The sequence below is a fragment of the Nerophis lumbriciformis genome, linkage group LG06 (assembly GCF_033978685.3).
Source record: "Nerophis lumbriciformis linkage group LG06, RoL_Nlum_v2.1, whole genome shotgun sequence".
Lineage (NCBI taxonomy): Eukaryota > Metazoa > Chordata > Actinopteri > Syngnathiformes > Syngnathidae > Nerophis > Nerophis lumbriciformis.
This window is the reverse complement of record NC_084553.2, coordinates 2,213,451-2,236,663: the sequence shown is the minus strand read 5'-3', so window position 1 is coordinate 2,236,663 and position 23,213 is coordinate 2,213,451. Positions and strand designations below refer to the sequence as shown.

The 23,213-nt window shown below is 39.2% G+C and overlaps 1 protein-coding gene across 1 annotated transcript in view; it reads left to right on the top strand.

Annotated features, from left to right (window-relative positions):
• The first annotated feature begins 642 nt into the window (after window positions 1-642).
• The window catches only part of mmp15b (matrix metallopeptidase 15b), a 56,854-nt gene continuing 34,283 nt past the window's right edge, over window positions 643-23,213 (top strand). Inside the window, exon 1 of the mRNA XM_061963580.2 lies at window positions 643-1,059. Coding sequence (XP_061819564.1) covers window positions 931-1,059 — 129 coding nt within the window. The 5' untranslated portion in view covers window positions 643-930. The remainder of the gene's footprint in view (window positions 1,060-23,213) is intronic.

The following is a 23,213-nucleotide window of genomic DNA, read 5'->3' as shown; positions in this document are numbered from 1 at the left end:
TAGTCTTACTACTTCCTGCAGGCTGAGATGAGCTGCAGAGATAAAGATGTGATTACCATAGTTTTTCTCTGCAGGAAGTCAGCAGGCCTTATCTGGTGTGTGTGTGTGTGAGTGTGTGTGCGTGTGTGTGTGTGTGTGTGTGTGTGTGTGTGTGTGTGTGTCATCATTCATGTTCCCTGCCCCCACCCATCGATTTTAGCGCCAGCCAATCAATCAAGTGCATGTAAAAAAAAAACAGTCCTTCAAAATAAAACATGAAATGACAACCTGGGACTTTAATATAAATGCATTTTTAATCGCACGACATCGTTACTATTTACGTGATAGTAATCCATAATCGTGTATTGTAAATGAAGTTGAACCTCCAGGAGAAGAAAATGTGTATCGGGGAGGAAAGTGAGGATAAGTGTTCAAACAGTTTTATATGTTGTAGCTGTGAAGATATTAAATTCATCATTGGAGCGATCATCAGCGACAAAAAGAGGCTTTTGTGCGCCGCTCAAGACGTCGGACTGTCATTTTGGCGGCATTCATTTCGGCGGAAGTTTATTTTGAAAGGCTCGCGTTCCAACCTGTCGTTTCCGGCGAGTGGCACTTGCCTCGCGCGCGGGGTCATCTTGGCGCCACTCACGCGCAGCGAGAGCCTGCAGGAAGTCATGGCGGACACCCGCGGGAAACTTCTTCGGTAATGGCGGACACCCGCGGGAAAACTTCTTTAAAACTCCGAATTTCTTGCTCGGCGCTACTTTGAAGTTGGCGCCAACTTCTTGACTTTTGGACAGTCTTCATCATTTTGGACAGTCTTCATCATTTTAGGACAGTCTTCATCATGGATCTTCTTCTCTAGCGGCTCCTTCTCCAAAACCACACCAGTCCGGACCGGACCTCCACCCCTTCCCTCCCGCCCACCACGCCGAACTTCCTTGCTCCATGGCCGGCTGTGTGCGGGACGGCAGCTCGCTGTGGTTGCCGTGGAGACGGAGCCTCCTGCTGGCCGCGTGCGTGTGCGCGTGCGTGCTCGCGGCGCTCGGAGCCGAGGAGGACTCCTTCAAGGCGGAGGTAGATCACGTGACCTACTTTGTTGTTGTCATTTCACACTTTGATTTCATTCATAACAATACATAGACAAGTACTACTACATACTACAAGGCACTACTACAAGTACTACTACATACTACAACATACTACCTTGCACTACTACATACTACAAGGCACTACTACAAGTACTACTACATACTACAAGTACTACAACATGCTACAAGGCACTACTACAAGTACTACTACATACTACAAGTACTACAACATACTACAAGTACTACAACATACTACAAGGTACTACTACAAGTACTACTACATACTACAAGGCACTACTATAAGTACTACTACATACTACAAGGCACTACTACAAGTACTACTACATACTACTAGGCACTACTACATACTACAAGTACTACAACATACTACAAGGTACTACTACAAGTACAAACCCCGTTTCCATATGAGTTGGGAAATTGTGTTAGATGTAAATATAAACGGAATACAATGATTTGCAAATCTTTTTCATGATTGGGTATAAAAACAGCTTCCGAGAAATGCTCAGTCATTCACAAACAAGGATGGGGCGAGGGTCACCACTTTGTCAACAAATGCGTGAGCAAATTTTTGAACAGTTTAAGAACAACGCTTCTCAAAGTGCTATTACAAGAAATGTAGGGATTTCAACATCTACGGTCCATAATATCATCAAAAGGTTCAGAGAATCTGGAGAAATCACTCCACGTAAGCGGCATGGCCGGAAACCAACATTGAATGACCGTGACCTTCCATCCCTCAGACGGCACTGTATCAAAAACCCACATCAATCTCTAAAGGATATCACCACATGGGCTCAGGAACACTTCAGAAACCCACTGTCATTAAATACAGTTGGTCGCTACATCTGTAAGTGCAAGTTAAAACTCTACTATGCAAAGCCAAAAGCCATTTATCAACAACACCCAGAAACGCCCGCCGGCTTCTCTGGGCCCGAGATCATCTAAGATGGACTCATGCAAAGTGGAAAAGTGTCTGACGAGTCCACATTTCAAATTGTTTTTGGAAATATTGGACATCGTGTCATCCAGACCAAAGAGGAAAAGAACCATCCGGATTGTTCTAGGGTGAAAGTGTAAAAGGCAGCATGTGTGATGGTATGGGGGTGTATTAGTGGCCAAGACATGGGTAACTTACACATCTGTGAAGACACCATTAATGCTGAAAGGTACATACAGCTTTTGGAACAACATATGCTGCCATCTAAGCGCCGTCTTTTTCATGGACGCCCCTGCTTATTTCAGCAAGACAATGCCAAGCCACATTCAGCACGTGTTACAACAGCGTGGCTTCGTAAAAAAAAGAGTGCGGGTACTTTCCTGGCCCGCCTGCAGTCCAGACCTGTCTCCCATCGAAAATGTGTGGCGCATTATGAAGCGTAAAATACGACAGCGGACTGTTGAAGGACTGAAGCTCTACATAAAACAAGAATGGGAAAGAATTCCACTTTCAAAGCTTCAACAATTAGTTTCCTCAGTTCCCAATCGTTTATTGAGTGTTGTTAAAAGAAAAGGCCATGTAACACAGTGGTGAACATGCCCTTTCCCAACTACTTTGGCACGTGTTGCAGACATGAAATTCTAAGTTAATTATTATTTGCCAAAAAAAAATAATGTTTATGAGTTTGAACATCAAATATGTTGTCTTTGTAGCATATTCAACTGAATATGGCTTGAAAAGGATTTGCAAATCATTGTATTCCGTTTATATTTACATCTAACACAATTTCCCAACTCATATGGAAACGGGGTTTTGTACTACAAGGCACTACTACAAGTACCGTACTACAAGTACTGTTTACATTTTTATGTAAAATTATTAATTTTTAATGCAAAATGGTGACATTTGTCATGTAAAATTCAGACTTTTATCGCCATATTGCCAATGTTTTGTTGTCCTTGTAAAATAGTGACATTTTTTGAGTAAAATGATGACTTTTGTCATAAATGTGCCAAGTAAAATTCCAAAATTATTATTATAATATCGCCAACATTTTAAAGTTTTCTTATAAAATTGTGACTTTTGTCGAGTAAAATGACGACTCCTTTCATAAAATTGCCAAAATGTTAAGCTTTTCTTGTAAAGTTGCGAATGTCATTGAGTAAGATTACAACTTTTGTCATAATATTGCACAAATGTTCAGTTTTTCTCGCAAAATGTTGACTAGCGTTGAGTAAAATTGCAACTTTTATTATAATACTGCCAAAATTATAAGTTTTTCTTGTGAAATTGTGACCTTTTTCTTGTGAAATTCCAACTCATTTTTCACAACAAGCTTTTTTATATGTGCATAGTATGTATATATTATTAATGTTGTAAATACACTTCTTTATATATATCTAGAAAGACTGGTCCTAAAGAGGGAGGCATTTTTATCAGGTCTCAAGAAGGTAACAAATACAAGAATGTGTGTGTGTGTGTGTGTGTGTGTGTGTGTGTGTGTGTGTGTGTGTGTGTGTGTGTGTGTGTGTGTGTGTGTGTGTGTGACAAACCACACATTGTTTGCTAATGATGAGCAAGTCCCACACACTTGTTGCTTAAAGTTAGTGTGCGTGTCAGCACTCCACACTTACTACTTGCAGGTCACAACATTAGGGACCCTGGCAGGGAATGTTTCCAAGGTTTATTACCGGAAATTTTCCTACGCTTTGAACACTGCGGCGTATGAAACGGTGTGGCTAATTTATGGACTTTTCTTCGCTGACGGCCGTAATGTTTTGCGTTCAGAGGTTTTCAGGCGTGTTATCGTTTGTGCCATGGTGACATCTTTTAGACGAGCTCCCTTACAAGGACAAGATGCAAATATGATTATTTATCAATGCGGAAACTGTTCTGCGGGCACTAGTTTGTGTCTTTATTGAGCTGGTTTTAAAGTTAGGTGCAAAGTGACACAGTTACACTCTGTGTGTGTCCACATATTTCTAGTGTCCAAAATAAAAAATATTAGACATATTCAGCAATATCATTTTATAATTGTATAGCTGCCGGATGACTTAAGGGGCTGATTAAAACCAATCAATTGATGTGTTTTTTTTGTTTAAAAAAAAAATATATTTTTTTAGTCATTTTATTTAGGAAATGTATTATAATATTTGCTATATGAAAAGACGCTGTGCAATATGCATTTTCCTGCGTTTGGATCATTCCTGCTGTTGTGATGGTATACCGCCTACCCGCAGGTAAAAATACACACAGGTTTTATATATATTTATATATATATATATATATATATATATATATATACATGCGATGAGGTGGCGACTTGTCCAGGGTGCACCCCGCCTTCCGCCCGATTGTAGCTGAGATAGGCTCCAGCGCCCTCCGCGACCCCGAAGGGAATAGGCGGAAGGAAATGGATGGATGGATGTGTATGTATATATATATATATATATATATATATATATATATATATATATATATATATATATATATATATATATATATATATATATATATATATGTATATATATATGTATATGTATATGTATATATATATGTATATGTATATGTATATATATATGTATATATATATATATATGTATATGTATATATATATATATATATATATGTATATATATATGTATATATGTATATATATATATGTATATATATGTGTATATATGTATATATATATATATATATATATATATATATATATGTATATATATATGTATATATGTATATATATATATGTATATATATGTGTATATATATATATATATATACATATATATATATATGTATATATATATGTATGTGTGGGAAAAAAAATCACAAGACTATTTCATCTCTACAGGCCTGTTTCATGAGGGGGGGTACCCTCAATCATCAGGAGATGATTGATGATTGAGGGTACCCCCCCTCATGAAACAGGCCTGTAGAGATGAAATAGTCTTGTGATTTTTTTCCCCACACATACATATATTGCGCTCTACTACGGTATCGAGCACTATTTTTTGGATAACCTTATTAAGACATGTATGTATATGTATATATATATATATATATATATATATATATATGTATATATATATATATATATATGTATATATGTGTGTATATATATATATGTATATATATATATATATATATATATATATATATATATATATGTATGTGTGGGAAAAAAATCACAAGACTATTTCATCTCTACAGGCCTGTTTCATGAGGGGGGGTACCCTCAATCATCAGGAGATTTTAATGGGAGCATTCGCATACCATGGTTTATATAGGGCACAGAGTGGGTGGGTACAGGCTGGCCTAGGGGCGTGGTGATTGGCTCATGTGTTACCTAGGAGGTGTTTCCGTCTATGGCGGCATGTTGTTACAATTTCGCTGCGTTTGTTGAGGGATGACAGGTCTGGACGGTAAATAATAAACAGTTTCTCTTTCAAGCGTAGGTTGCATCTTTTATTACCACTATTGTAAGGTGTGCTGGATGCAAGAATTTGCCATGTTATTGAATATTCAACATTATTGTCTTTGAGGTCCCAAATGTGTTTGCTGAGTTCTGTGGTATTTCGCAGGTTTTTGTTCCTGAAAGAAGCCTTGTGGTTGTTCCATCTGGTTTTGAATTCTCCCTCGGTTAATCCTACATATGTGTCGGATGTGTTAATGTCCTTGCGTATTACCTTAGATTGGTAGACAACTGATGTTTGTAAGCACCCCCCGTTGAGAGGGCAATCAGGTTTCTTTCGACAGTTACATCCTTTGTTGGTTTTGGAGTCGCTCTGTCTGGGGGTCGACGGCTCATTTGCAATTGTTTTGTTGTGGTTTGAGATGATTTGTCGTATATTGTTCATGCAGCTGTAGCACAATTTAATGTTGTTCTTGTTGAATACTTTTCTTAGGGTGTTGTCTTTGGGAAAGTGTTTGTCAATCAGATTGAGGAATTTGTGTCCAATGTTCATTGAGACGTTTTTGCTGTATGGGGGGGTTGTACCAGATGATGTCGTTTCGTTTTCTGTTCTTTTTTGGCTGGTTTCCTGGCGTGGGTTCATAGGTGAGGGTGAAATTGTATCCGCTTTCATCAAGGGCTTTTTGGTACGGGGGGGTTGCTTGGTCAAATTCAGCTTTGCTAGATGACAGCATCGATAGCCTTTTATTAATTCCGGTAGGTATTCTTTTCGTGGTGGTGGGTGGGTGGTTGCTGTCATGGTGCACGTATTGGAGTGTTGTGTTGGGTTTCGTGAATGGTTGGTAGCTGTTATTTCTCAGGTTGAAAGTGACGTCAAGGAAGTTGACGGTTTGCTTGTTGGCTTCAATCGTGATCCGTAGGCCGTTCTCTTTGAAAATTTGGCATATGCGCTTCTTGGTATTCTCGCTGCTCCTTGGCGAGGCGCGACACACTGCCAGTCCGTCATCACGGTAAATACCAAGGTTCAGATTGAGGCTAGCGAGCTGGGAGAGGAGGAAACTCCCAACGAGTTCACACGTTATATATATATATGTATATATGTGTGTATATATATATATATATATATATATATATATATATATATATATATATATATATATATATATATATATATATATACATACAGTATATATATGTGTGTGTGTATATATATATATATATATATATATATATATATATATATGAAATATGTATATATATATATATGAAATATGTATATATATATATATGAAATATTAAAGAGTGAGGGTTCTTCTAATTGTGGATGCCGTTTTTCTCCAAAGAAGACATTTCTGTATTTGCAGCAGTCAGCACATTTAGGCAGATCATCTGCCATTAATGCATGTCAGCTCATGCTAATTATGCATACTGTACTCTCATTACTGTACTCTGTATTATTCATTACTGTACTCTCATTACTGTACTCTGTATTATTCATTACTGTACTCTCATTACTGTACTCTGTATTATTCATTACTGCTCAGCAGATTTATGTTAGCGGCACATCAAAGAAAATTATTATTATTATTAAAAACATTCTGTAGCTTTGTTTTTTCTCTTTTATTGCAAGCACTCATTTTTTATTTTGTAAAGCAAACCTTCAATTAGTGTGTGTGTGTGTGTGTGTGTGTGTGTGTGTGTGTGTGTGTGTGTGTGTGTGTGTGTGTTTGTGTTTGTGTTTGTGCCTGACTTTGTCAAACATGGGAGACAGGAAGTAGAGACAAAGATGGAGGGTCTTCAATCTCAACACACACACACACACACACACACACACACACACACACACACACACACACGCTTGTTTTACAAACCCCGTTTCCATATGAGTTGGGAAATTGTGTTAGATGTAAATATAAACGGAATACAATGATTTGCAAATCCTTTTCAAGCCATATTCAGTTGAATATGCTACAAAGACAACATATTTCATGTTCAAACTCATAAACTTTATTTTTGTTTTTTGCAAATAATCATTAACTTAGAATTTCATGGCTGCAACACGTGCCAAAGTAGTTGAGAAAGGGCATGTTCACCACTGTGTTACATGGCCTTTCCTTTTAACAACACTCAATAAACGATTGGGAACTGAGGAAACTAATTGTTGAAGCTTTGAAAGTGGAATTCTTTCCCATTCTTGTTTTATGTAGAGCTTCAGTCGTTCAACAGTCCGCTGTCGTATTTTAGGCTTCATAATGCGCCACACATTTTCGATGGGAGACAGGTCTGGACTGCAGGCGGGCCAGGAAAGTACCCGCACTCTTTTTTTTACCAAGCCACGCTGTTGTAACACGTGCTGAATGTGGCTTGGCATTGTCTTGCTGAAATAAGCAGGGGCGTCCATGAAAAAGACGGCGCTTAGATGGCAGCATATGTTGTTCCAAAAGCTGTATGTACCTTTCAGCATTAATGGTGCCTTCACAGATGTGTAAGTTACCCATGTCTTGGCCACTAATACACCCCCATACCATCACACATGCTGCCTTTTACACTTTGCGTCGATAACAGTCTGGATGGTTCGCTTCCCCTTTGGTCCAGATGACACGATTTCCAATATTTCCAAAAACAATTTGAAATGTGGACTCGTCAGACTACAGAACACTTTTCTACTTTGTATCAGTCCATATTAGATGATCTCGGACCCAGAGAAGCCGGCGGCGTTTCCGGGTGTTGTTGGTAAATGGCTTTGGCTTTGCATAGTAGAGCTTTAACTTGCACTTACAGATGTAGCGACCAACTGTAGTTACTGACAGTGGGTTTCTGAAGTGTTCCTGAGCCCATGTGGTGATATCCTTTAGAGATTGATGTGGGTTTTTGATACAGTGCCGTCTGAGGGATGGAAGGTCACGGTCATTCAATGTTGGTTTCATCCATAAAGTCATGTATAAAGTATATGTTTTGATAAATCCTGTGACACAGTAAGTTGAAGGATGCGGACACATTTGTTACTGAATAGTTTCCTTGGAGACTTTGTATATGCAACTATGATTATTTGATACCTGTTTATATTGACAAATGTCACCTTCTGTTGTTCAATGAGGAGGACAGCTTGTATCGCACATGGTATCACACACAAGTGAACACGCTGCAGGACTGCTTTTATCGCACATGATATCACACACAAGTAAACACCCTGCAGGACAGCTTGTATCGCACATGGTATCACACACAAGTAAACACGCTGCAGGGTTGCTTGTATCGCAAATGGTATCACACACAAGTGAACACGCTGCAGGACTGCTTTTATCGCACTTGATATCACACACAAGTAAACGCCCTGCAGGACTGCTTTTATCGCACATGACATCACACACAAGTACACCCTGCAGGACTGCTTTTATCGCACATGATATCACACACAAGTAAACACCCTGCAGGACAGCTTGTATCGCACACGGTATCACACACAAGTAAACACTCTGCAGGACGGCTCGTATCGCACATGGTATCACACACAAGTGAACACGCTGCAGGGTTGCTTGTATCGCACACGGTATCACACACAAGTAAACACGCTGCAGGACTGCTTGTATCGCACATGCTATCACACACAAGTAGACACTGCAGGACTGCTTGTATCGCAACTGGTATCACACACAAGTGAACACGCTGCAGGGTTGCTTGTATCGCACATGGTTTCACACACAAGTAAACACGCTGCGGGACTGCTTGTATCGCAACTGGTATCACACACAAGTGAACACGCTGCAGGACTGCTTTTATCGCACATGATATCACACACAAGTAAACACCCTGCAGGACAGCTTGTATCGCACATGGTATCACACACAAGTAAACACGCTGCAGGGTTGCTTGTATCGCAAATGGTATCACACACAAGTGAACACGCTGCAGGACTGCTTTTATCGCACATAGTATCACACACAAGTAAACGCCCTGCAGGACTGCTTTTATCGCACATGACATCACACACAAGTAAACACCCTGCAGGACTGCTTGTATCGCACGTGCTATCACACACAAGTAAACACTCTGCAGGACTGCTTGTATCGCAAATGATATCACACACAAGTGAACACGCTGCAGGGTTGCTTGTATCGCACACGGTATCACACACAAGTAAACACGCTGCAGGACTGCTTGTATCGCACATGCTATCACACACAAGTAGACACTGCAGGACTGCTTGTATCGCAACTGGTATCACACACAAGTGAACACGCTGCAGGGTTGCTTGTATCGCACATGGTTTCACACACAAGTAAACACGCTGCGGGACTGCTTGTATCGCAACTGGTATCACACACAAGTGAACACGCTGCAGGACTGCTTTTATCGCACATGATATCACACACAAGTAAACACCCTGCAGGACAGCTTGTATCGCACATGGTATCACACACAAGTAAACACGCTGCAGGGTTGCTTGTATCGCAAATGGTATCACACACAAGTGAACACGCTGCAGGACTGCTTTTATCGCACATAGTATCACACACAAGTAAACGCCCTGCAGGACTGCTTTTATCGCACATGACATCACACACAAGTAAACACCCTGCAGGACTGCTTTTATCGCACATGATATCACACACAAGTAAACACCCTGCAGGACAGCTTGTATCGCACATGGTATCACACACAAGTAAACACGCTGCAGGGTTGCTTGTATCGCAAATGATATCACACACAAGTGAACACGCTGCAGGGTTGCTTGTATCGCACACGGTATCACACACAAGTAAACACGCTGCAGGACTGCTTGTATCGCACACGGTATCACACACAAGTAAACACTCTGCAGGACGGCTCGTATCGCACATGGTATCACACACAAGTGAACACGCTGCAGGGTTGCTTGTATCGCACATGGTTTCACACACAAGTAAACACGCTGCGGGACTGCTTGTATCGCAACTGGTATCACACACAAGTGAACACGCTGCAGGACTGCTTTTATTGCACATGATATCACACACAAGTAAACACGCTGCAGGGCGGCTCGTATCGCACATGTTATCGCACACAAGTAAACACGCTGCAGGGTTGCTTGTATCGCAAATGGTATCACACAAAGTGAACACGCTGCACGACTGCTTTTATCACACTTGATATCACACACAAGTGAACACGCTGCAGGATTGCTTTTATCGCACTTGATATCACACACAAGTAAACGCCCTGCAGGACTGCTTGTATCGCACATAGTATCACACACAAGTAAACACGCTGCAGGGTTGCTTGTATCACAAATGGTATCACACACAAGTAAACACCCTGCAGGACTGCTTGTATCGCACACGGTATCACACACAAGTAAACACGATGCAGGGCGGCTCGTATCGCACATGATATCACACACAAGTAAACACGCTGCAGGACTGCTTGTATCGCACATGATATCACACACAAGTAAACACTCTGTACCTGGTTCCTAGCACATGCTACCTAGACCTGGTACATAGACCTGGTAGTTAGTACCTGGTTCTTAGTACCTGGTACCTAGAGTCAGGTACCTAGTACCTGGTTCCTAGTACCTGGTGTGTCTTTGTTCCTATTGCTCCTTCAGTGTGGTCCAATCAGGTTTGTGCTGGACCAGTCTGGTCTGCAATGAAGTCCCTTCCTTCATACCATGCTTCGTTATTCCGCTCCACTTCTGTCTGCCCTTGGGACGACTTTGTCTCCGGCCCGCTCCTTCATCACCAGCTGGACTTGATTGTGATGGCTCACAGAGTTTGGCATGAGTCGCATTATTCGTGCTCTTGTTTTGAAGGGATGCTAACTAATCATTTAGCTTCCTCTTTCGCTTTGGATTCAACCCTGAAGAAGAGGAATGACTTTTAGTATTTCTTCTTGGCGGGAAGAAAGGTCAAGTATGGAAGCAAGGTTGGTTGCATGAACAAAGGCACTCGCTCTCTGGTCACAAAGCAAGGCAGGAAGTTCTTCTCAGGTTTCTCTATGTTTACATGTTTTCATTCATTCATCCTCTGCTTAAAAGACGCAACCTTGATTCTGACTTCCTGTCGCACCTCTCCTTTATCTCTAAAATCCTCCCCAAAAAATGTTGCACAGCAGCTAAACCAATAGTTTGTGTTTAACAATCTTTGTTAAAAGTTTCAGTCTGGTTTAAGAGCTTATTGTTAAGTGTTCAATGTGATTTTAATATTTTGTTGACATTGTTTGAGTGTTTTCCATGCTTGTGTTGACATTTCCTTTCTGCCTTGATAGCTGAGGGATTATAATCACAGGAAGTTACATTTCAAATAAAATATTATTCTCCAGCTCCTAATTTTCCATAGGTCATAAAAAATATCAATGATTATCGATATCGACCGATACAATAATAATATACAAATAATTACTGCGTAACAACCATTCCTTTCCGTAGTTAAATAAGAATAACAGGGCAAATTAATGTTACACAGCCGTTATTTGCCAGCACTAAACCTGCAGAAAATACTTCTTGTCAGGTTTCTCTATGTTTACATGTTTTCATTTATTCCTCCTCTGCTTACAAGACGCAACCTTGATTCTGACTTCCGGTTAAAATACCGCACCTCCCCTTTATCTCTAAAATCCTCCAAAAAAAAATGTTGCACAGCAGCTAAAGCAATAGTTTGCGTTTAACAATCTTTGTGAAACCTTTCAGTTGTGTTTCATTTTTACACTTTGCACTATTTTCTTACACTTTATGAAGCATTTCTTACATATTCCTTCATTTTAAGAGCTTATTGTTAAGTGTTCACTGTGTTTGAGGGTTTTCCATGCTTGTGTTGACATTTCCTTTCTGCCTTGATAGCTGAGGGATTATAATCACAGGAAGTTACATTTCAAATAAAATATTATTCTCCAGCTCCTAATTTTCCATAGGTCATAAAAAATATCAATGATTATCGATATCGACCGATACAATAATAATATGCAAATAATTGCTGCGTAACAACCATTTCTTTCTGTAGTTGAATAAGAATAACAGGGCAAATTAATGTTACACAGCAGTTATTTCCCAGCACTAAACCTGCAGAAAATACTTCTTGCCAGGTTTCTCTATGTTTACATGTTTTCATTTATTCCTCCTCTGCTTAAAAGATGCAATATCCATTCTGACTTCCAGTTAAACTACCGCACCTCCCCTTTATCTCTAAAATCCTCCCAAAAAAATGTTGCACAGCAGCTAAAGCAATAGTTTGCGTTTAACAATCTTTGTGAAACCTTTCAGTCGGGTTCCATTTTTACACTTTGCACTATTTTCCTTCACTTTATGAAGCATTTCTTACATATTCCTTCATTTTAAGAGCTTATTGTTAAGTGTTCGCTGTGTTTGAGTGTTTTCCATGCTTGTGTTGACATTTCCTTTCTGCCTTGATAGCTGAGGGATTATAATGACAGGAAGTTACATTTCAAATAAAATATTATTCTCCAGCTTCTAATTTTCCATAAGTCATAAAAAATATCAATGATTAACGATATCGACCGATACAATAATAATATACAAATAATTACTGCGTAACAACCATTCCTTTCTGTAGTTAAATAAGAATAACAGGGCAAATTAATGTTACACAGCCGTTATTTCCCAGCACTAAACCTGCAGAAAATACTTCTTGTCAGGTTTCTCTTTGTTTACATGTTTTCATTTATTCCTCCTCTGCTTACAAGATGCAATATCCATTCTGACTTCCAGTTAAACTACCGCACCTCCCCTTTATCTCTAAAATCCTCCCAAAAAATGTTGCAAATCAGTTAAAGCAATAGTTTGTGTTTAACAATGTTTGTGAAACCTTTCAGTCGGGTTAAATTTTTACACTTTGCACTATTTTCTTACACTTTATGAAGCATTTCTTACATATTCCTTATTTTAAGAGCTTATTGTTAAGTGTTCGCTGTGTTTGAGTGTTTTCCATGCTTGTGTTGACATTTCCTTTCTGCCTTGATAGCTGAGGGATTATAATGACAGGAAGTTACATTTCAAATAAAATATTATTCTCCAGCTCCTAATTTTCCATAAGTCATAAAAAATATCAATGATTATCGATATCGACCGATACAATAATAATATACAAATAATTACTGCGTAACAACAATTCTTTTCCGTAGTTGAATAAGAATAACAGGGCAAATTAATGTTACACAGCTGTTATTTCCCAGCACTAAACCTGCAGAAAATACTTCTTGTCAGGTTTCTCTATGTTTACATGTTTTCATTTATTCCTCCTCTGCTTAAAAGACACAATATCCATTCTGACTTCCAGTTAAACTACCGCACCTCCCCTTTATCTCTAAAATCCTCCCAAAAAAATGTTGCAAAGCAGTTAAAGCAATAGTTTGCGTTTAACAATCTTTGTGAAACCTTTCAGTTGGGTTTCATTTTTACACTTTGCACTATTTTCTTACACTTTATGAAGCATTTCTTACATATTCCTTCATTTTAAGAGCTTATTGTTAAGTGTTCGCTGTGTTTGAGGGATTTCCATGCTTGTGTTGACATTTCCTTTCTGCCTCGATAGCTGAGGGATTATAATCACAGGAAGTTACATTTCAAATAAAATATTATTCTCCAGCTCCTAATTTTCCATAAGTCATAAATAATATCAATAATTAACGATATCGACCGATACAATAATAATATGCAAATAATTACTGTGTAACAACAATTCCTTTCTGTAGTTAAATAAGAATAACAGGGCAAATTAATGTTACACAGCCGTTATTTGCCAGCACTAAACCTGCAGAAAATACTTCTTGTCATTTTTCTCTATGTTTACATGTTTTCATTTATTCCTCCTCTGCTTAAAAGACGCAATATCCATTCTGACTTCCAGTTAAACTACCGCACCTCCCCTTTATCTCTAAAATCCTCCCAAAAAAATGTTGCAAAGCAGTTAAAGCAATAGTTTGCGTTTAACAATCTTTGTTAAAAGTTTCAGTCTGGTTTCATTTTTACACTTTGCACTATTTTCTTACACTTTATGAAGCATTTCTTACATATTCCTTCATTTTAAGAGCTTATTGTTAAGTGTTCGCTGTGTTTGAGTGTTTTCCATGCTTGTGTTGACATTTCCTTTCTGCCTTGATAGCTGAGGGATTATAATGACAGGAAGTTACATTTCAAATAAAATATTATTCTCCAGCTCCTAATTTTCCATAGGTCATAAAAAATATCAATAATTAACGATATCGACCGATACAATAATAATATGCAAATAATTACTGCGTAACAACCATTCCTTTCTGTAGTTAAATAAGAATAACAGGGCAAATTAATGTTACACAGCCGTTATTTGCCAGCACTAAACCTGCAAAAAATACTTCTTGTCAGGTTTCTCTATGTTTACATGTTTTCATTTATTCCTCCTCTGCTTAAAAGATGCAACCTTGATTCTGACTTCCAGTTAAACTACCGCACCTCCCCTTTATCTCTAAAATCCTCCCAAAAAAATGTTGCAAAGCAGCTAAAGCAATAGTTTGCGTTTAACAATGTTTGTGAAACCTTTCAGTCGGGTTTCATTTTTAGGCTTTGCACTATTTTCTTACACTTTATGAAGCATTTCTTACATATTCCTTCATTTTAAGAGCTTATTGTTAAGTGTTCACTGGGATTTAAGTATTTTGTTGACATTGTTTGAGTGTTTTCCATGCTTGTGTTGACATTTCCTTTCTACCTCGATAGCTGAGGGATTATAATGACAGGAAGTTACATTTCAAATAAAATATTATTCTCCAGCTCCTAATTTTCCATTAGTCATGAAAAATATCAATGATTATCGATATCGACCGATACAATAATAATATACAAATAATTACTGCGTAACAACCATTCCTTTCCGTAGTTGAATACGAATAACAGGGCAAATTAATGTTACACAGCCGTTATTTCCCAGCCCTAAACCTGCAGAAAATACTTCTTGTCAGGTTTCTCTATGTTTACATGTTTTCATTTATTCCCCTTCTGCTTAAAAGACGCAACCTTGATTCTGACTTCCGGTTAAAATACCGCCCGGTGTCGCACCTCCCCTTTATCTCTAAAATCCTCCCCCAAAAAATGTTGCGCAGCAGTTAAAGCAATAGTTTGCGTTTAACAATGTTTGTGAGACCTTTCAGTCGGGTTTCATTTTTACACTTTGCACTATTTTCTTACACTTTATGAAGCATTTCTTACATATTCCTTCATATTAAGAGCTTATTGTTAAGTGTTCACTGGGATTTAAGTATTTTGTTGACATTGTTTGAGTGTTTTCCATGCTTGTGTTGACATTTCCTTTCTGCCTTGATAGCTGAAGGATTATAATCACAGGAAGTTACATTTCAAATTAAATATTATTCTCCAGCTCCTAATTTTCCATTAGTCATGAAAAATATCAATAATTAACGATATCGACCGATACAATATTAATATGCAAATAATTACTGCGTAACAACAATTCCTTTCCGTAGTTGAATAAGAATAACAGACGCAACCTTGATTCTGACTTCCAGTTAAACGACCGCACCTCCCCTTTATCTCTAAAACCCTCCCAAAAAAAATGTTGCAAAGCAGCTAACGCAATAGTTTGCGTTTAACAATCTTTGTGAAACCTTTCAGTCTGGTTTAATTTTTACACTTTGCACTATTTTCTTACACTTTATGAAGCATTTCTTACATATTCCTTCATTTTAAGAGCTTATTGTTAAGTGTTCGCTGTGTTTGAGGGATTTCCATGCTTGTGTTGACATTTCCTTTCTGCCTTGATAGCTGAGGGATTATAATGACAGGAAGTGACATATTTCCCCCCCCAAGTCATTAAAAAACATCCCTAATTATGGATATGGACTGATATGAAACACTCAGCCCGAACACAGGCCAGTCTGTTACGTTAATGTTGGGACTTTATGATAGAATTACACGCGGCTCGCCCTCTGCCACACACTTACCTCCCGCCAGGACGTTTGCAGAGGTGGCAGCGGTCCAAAGCTCCAAATAAAAGCTGTGTTGGTATCTTGGCTGACATTGTAGTGGACGCACACACCCGGGCTTTTACGGCGCCTTGTATATAGCAGCCTTTTGGCAGGTAACTTCAAGGACTTTCTGAAATACCATTTAATTGATGAGGCCTCCACCACACACACACACACACACACACACACACACACACACACACACACACACACACACACACACACACACACACACACACACACACACACACACACACACACACACACACACACACACGTTCTCAGTGGTGTTTGGTATGCATGGCGACTGATGAGGGAAGATGAGTGTTGACAGTCAGAAGATAGGAAGGAGTGTGTGTGTGTGTGTGTGTGTGTGTGTGTGTGTGTGTGTGTGTGTGTGTGTGTGTGTGTGTGTGTGTGTGTGTGTGTGTGTGTGTGTGTGTTTAGGATCACCTTGACCCGCAGTAAATACTCGGGCTGATGTCCGTCTTTACGAGGCGTCCTGCATCAGCAGCTTCTGCGGCCGGTTGACCTTTCTAAATGGAAGGTCGCGGGACGCAGCAGGATAACTCTCATTGGCCGCATCATTGCTTATAAATCTGCTATTCTCGCTGTGAGAAATCAGGCTTGACTACACGTCCTAAAACAAAGCTCCTCCAACTATCTGTCACTTACAGACTTGTAAGTTTGATCATTTATGGTTTTTTCAGTCAAAATGCTAACCTAGCATGATAAAATGCTAACTTAGCATGATAAAATGCTAACCTAGCATGATAAAATGCTAACTTAGCATGATAAAATGCTAACCTAGCATGATAAAATGCTAACCTAGCATGATAAAATGCTAACCTAGCATGATAAAATGCTAACTTAGCATGATAAAATGCTAACCTAGCATGATAAAATGCTAACCTAGCATGATAAAATGCTAACTTAGCATGATAAAATGCTAACCTAGCATGATAAAATGAACTTGTTCCCTTCCAGCACGATACCAATGTCGGCCAGTACCGATTTTAATTCATTACCACCCCGCCACAAGAACCATCCACACAGTTCCACAAGAACCATCCACACAGTTCCACAAGAACCATCCACACAGTTCCACAAGAACCATCCACAATGTTCCACAAGAATGATCCACAAATGTTCCACAAGAACCATCAACAAATGTTCCACAAGAACCATCCACAAATGTTCCACAAGAACCATCAACAAATGTTCCACAAGAACTAACCACAATGTTCCACAAGAACCAACCACAATGTTCCAAAAGAACCAACCGCAATGTTCCACAAGAACCAACCGCAATGTTCCACAAGAACCATCCACAAATGTTCCACAAGAACATACACAAATGTTCCACAAGAACCATCCACAAATGTTTCACAAGAACCATGCACAATGTTCCACAAGAACCAAGCACAATGTTCCACAAGAACTATCCACAAATGTTCCACAAGAACCAGCCACAATGTTCCACAAGAACCAACCACAATGTTTCACAAAAACCATCTACAATGTTCCACAAGAACCAACCGCAATGTTCCACAAGAACCATCCACAAATGTGCCACAATAACCATCCACAAATGTTTCACAAGAACCATGCATAATGTTCCACAAGAACATCCACAAATGTTCCACAAGAACCAACCACAATGTTCCACAAGAACCAACCACAATGTTCCACAAGAACCATCCACAACGTTCCACAAGAATGATCCACAAATGTTCCACAAAAACCATCCACAAATGTTCCACAAGAACCATCCACAATGTTCCACAAGAACCAACCACAATGTTTCACAAGAACCATCCACAATGTTCCACAAGAACCAACCGCAATGTTCCACAAGAACCATCCACAAATGTTCCACAAGAACCATCCACAATGTTCCACAAGAACTATCCACAAATGTTTCACAAGAACCATGCACAATGTTCCACAAGAACCATCCACAGTGTTCCACAAGAACCATCCACAAATGTTCCACAAGAACCATCCACAATGTTCCACAAGAACCATCCACAATGTTCCACAGGAGCCATCCAAAAATGTGCCATAAGAACCATCCACAATGTTCCACAAGAACCATCCACAAATGTTTCACAAGAACCATGCATAATGTTCCACAAGAACCATCCACACATTTTCCACAAGAACCAACCACAATGTTCCACAAGAACCATCCACAATGTTCCACAAGAATGATCCACAAATGTTCCACAAAAACCATCCACAAATGTGCCCCAAGAACCATCAACAATGTCCCACAAAAACCATCCACAAATGTTTCACAAGAACCATGCATAATGTTCCACAAGAACATCCACAAATGTTCCACAAGAACATCCACAAATGTTCCACAAGAACCAACCACAATGTTCACAAGAACTATCCACAAAGTTCCACAAGAACCATCCACAATGTTCCACAAGAATGATCCACGAATGTTCCACAAGAACCAACCACAATGTTTCACAAGAACCATCCACAAATGTTCCACAAGTAACCGCAATGTTCCACAAGAACCATCCACAAATGTTCCACAAGAACCATCCACAATGTTCTACAAGAACCATCCACAAATGTTTCACAAGAACCATGCATAATGTTCCACAAGAACATCCACAAATGTTCCACAAGAACCAACCACAATGTTCACAAGAACTATCCACAAAGTTCCACAAGAACCATCCACAAATGTTCCACAAGAACCATCCACAAATGTTCCACAAGAACCAACCACAATGTTTCACAATAACCATCCACAAATGTTCCACAAGAAGCAACCGCATTGTTCCACAAGAACCATCCACAAATGTTCCACAAGAACCATCCACAATGTTCCACAAGAACCATCCACAATGTTCCACAAGAACCATCCACAAATGTTCCACAAGAACCAACCACAATGTTCCACAAGAACCATCCACAAATGTTCCACAAGAACCAACCACAATGTTCCACAAAAACCATCCACAATGTTCCACAAGAACCAACCACAATGTTCCACAAGAACCATCCACAAATGTTGAGGCCGGTTGACCCCTCTAAATGGAAGGTGGTGGTACGCAGCAAGATAACTCTCATTGGCCGCATCATTGCTTATAAATCTCCAAAAAGCTAACCTAGCATGATAAAATGCTAACCTAGCATGATAAAATGCTAACCTAGCATGATAAAATGCTAACCTAGCATGATAAAATGCTAACCTAGCATGATAAAATGAACTTGTTCCCTTCCAGTACGATACCAATGTCGGCCAGTACCGATTTTAATTCATTATGATCCTGCCAGCGATGTTTGTAAGTCATCTGCAAGGACAATTGATATATTGACAAATGTGCTCATCATTGTTCATTGTTGATCATGTATGTCTCGCTTGTGTGCTATTGCTTGCTTAGCTGTTGTGTAGCTGCTAGCTCCTAGCAGCCTATAGCAGTGTTTTTCAACCTTTTTTGAGGCAAGGCACATTTTCGTTCATGAGAAAATCCGGCGGAGGCACACCACCAGCAGAAAAGGTTAAAAAATGAAACTCCACCAGTTCTCGTCTTGCGCTCTTATTTTGGTGGCCCTTCCTGTCTTGTTGGTGTTTTCCTGTAGCAGTTTCATGTCTTCCTTTGAGCGCTATTCCGCACACTTGCTTTGTGTTAGCAAGCAAGGCTATCTCAGTTGTTGCTATCCTTCTTTGTGGGGACATTGTTGATTGTCATGTTTGTGGACCCCGTAGGTTTTTGCTGTCGTCCAGCATTTTGTTTCTGTTTACTTTGTAGCCAGTGCAGTTTTACTTACGCTTTGCTTTTCCTTTCCCTTTCCCTTTTGTTCATTTTTGGTTTAAGCATTACATACCTTTTTACCTCCCGCTGTGCTCTGCATATTGGGATCACAACAAACCATCCTCGTCTCACCCCACACATTCCCTCTTCTTCAAAAAGTCAACATGTGGAGACTCTTGGTGTAGGTTCAGGCTTCAAAAAGTCAACATGTGGAGACTCTTGGTGTAGGTTCAGGCTTCAAAAAGTCAACATGTGGAGACTCTTGGTGTAGGTTCAGGCTTCAGAAAGTCAACATGTGGAGACTCTTGGTGTAGGTTCAGGCTTCAAAAAGTCAACATGTGGAGACTCTTGGTGTAGGTTCAGGCTTCAAAAAGTCAACATGTGGAGACTCTTGGTGTAGGTTCAGGCTCCAAAAAGGCGTCCAGAGAAGGAAAACCCCAGCAGATTGTTGCTGTGCTGCTCATAAAACCAACAGGCACACAATAAACTTTCTTGGCAGAAGAAATGTGACATGATTATATTCGTAAGAGCCTTATTATTTTTATTTGACTCTTTAAATATGTTTTACTTTGCAAACGCTTTAGTGGTTTTTAACGATGAAGAAAAAGCGTGTTTGGTGCGTCATGATCATGTGACCTCACTTCCTGTTGTCATATTTCAGCCTGTAGGTTAAGTGCACACTATTTCATGTGTTTGTACAACTTTAGATGGGGAAAGGTGTTCATGTCTCTTGTTTTCATGTTAGCATGCAGGGTTGAATTTAAAACGGTAAAGTGGGTCCATGCCGATGTAAACAGAACATTTCAGATTTGTTTGGCCCATACGTCACCTGTATCATATCGTATGTAAACAGAAGAATTCCAATGTGTGTGTCCATACGTCACCTGTATCGGGTTTTTTCATGTCAATGTAAACAGAAAAATGCACTTTTTTTTTTTCCCGTACGTCACCTGTATTGGATTTTTTCATGTCCATGTAAACAGAAAACTTCTGGTTTTTTTGGCCCATACGTCACCTTTTTTAGATGTTTTCATCCTGATGTAAACAGAACTATTTGTCCATATGTCACCTGTATCTGATTTTTTCATGCCGATGTAAACGGAACAATTCCGATTTTTTTTGGCCCATGCGTTACACGGATCTGGTTTTTCGGATGAATTAATACTTATATTTTATTATTATGATTATTTATGTACTTTTATTGTGATTATTTATTTATTTACACTCGGTCTTATTGCTGAAGTGGACACAGCTGCTGTTTGTGTATTAACGAATATGTTTTATTATTATTTTCAATTTCCTTTTATTATTACTATTTATTTATATGGATTAATTAATTGATATAATTTATTATTACTATTTATTGATTACTATTTTTTAAATGAATTAATATATTGTAACTATTTAGTTATGTATTAATAAATATATTTTATTATTATTATTATTATTTCAATGTACTTTTATTCTTACTATTTATTTATTTATTTATTTACATGTTGTAAGATGTTCTCCTCAACGTTCATGAGTCACATGGTGTAAGATGTTCTCCTCAACGTTCATAAGTCACATGGTGTAAGATGTTCTCCAAACCAGGAAATGGATTGACTGAAGAATAAACAACCTGATGAAACACATCAACAATGTGCACTAATTGTCTTGTGCTTGGATTAAATACATCATTATTGACACGCGCATTAGTGCTGTGTGTGTGTGTGTGCGTGTGTGTGTGTGTGTGTGTGTGTGTGTGTGTGTGTGTGTGTGTGTGTGTGTGTAGTGATGTTTCACTTTGTGTGAAGCTTCTTATCGGAAGGTGGAGGTGGGTCAGGGTCACGTCCAGTTCAGTACTCCTTATCCTGCTCTAATGTGTGTACACACACACACACACACACACACACACACACACACACACACACACACACACACACACACACACACACACACACACCCATTGTGCAGTGTTTGAAGGAGATAAAAGGGCAAAGTATTACCAAATATATTTTAATAAGCAGTATATTTAAAGTTACATCTTAGCATCAACATTGCAGCCTTCCTCTTAGTGCTCCATCTTTTATGTCTTCCACAATGTTCCACAAGAACCATCCACACATGTTCCACAATAACCAACCACAATGTTCCACAAGAACCAACCACAATGTTTCACAAGAACCAACCACAATGTTTCACAAGAACCAACCACAATGTTCCACAAGAACCATCCACAAAGTTCCACAAGAACCATCCACAATGTTCCACAAGAACCATCCACAATGTTCCACAAGAACCATCCACAAAGTTCCACAAGAACATCCACAAAGTTCCACAAGAACCATTCACAATGTTCCACAAGAACCATTCACAAAGTTCCACAAGAACCATTCACAAAGTTCCACAAGAACCATTCACAAAGTTCCACAAGAACCATTCACAATGTTCCACAAGAACCATTCACAATGTTCCACAAGAACCATCCGCAATGTTCCACAAGAACCAACCGCAATGTTCCACAAGAACCTTCCACAAGTGTTCCACAAGAACCGTCCACAATGTTCCACAATTACCATCCTTAATGTTCCACAATAACCAACCACAATGTTCCACAAGAACCATCCACAATGTTCCACAATAACATCCACAATGTTCCACAAGAACCATCCACAATGTTCCACAAGAACCATCCACAATGTTCCACAAGAACCATCCACAAAGTTCCACAAGAACCATCCACAAAGTTCCACAAGAACCATTCACAATGTTCCACAAGAACCATCCACAATGTTCCACAAGAACCAACCGCAATGTTCCACAAGAACCAACCGCAATGTTCCACAAGTGTTCCACAAGAACCGTCCACAATGTTCCACAATTACCATCCTTAATGTTCCACAATAACCAACCACAATGTTTCACAAGAACCATCCACGATGTTCCACAAGAACCAACCACAATGTTCCACAAGAACCATCCACAAGTGTTCCACAAGAACCATCCACAATGTTCCACAAGAACCATCCACAATGTTCCACAATAAC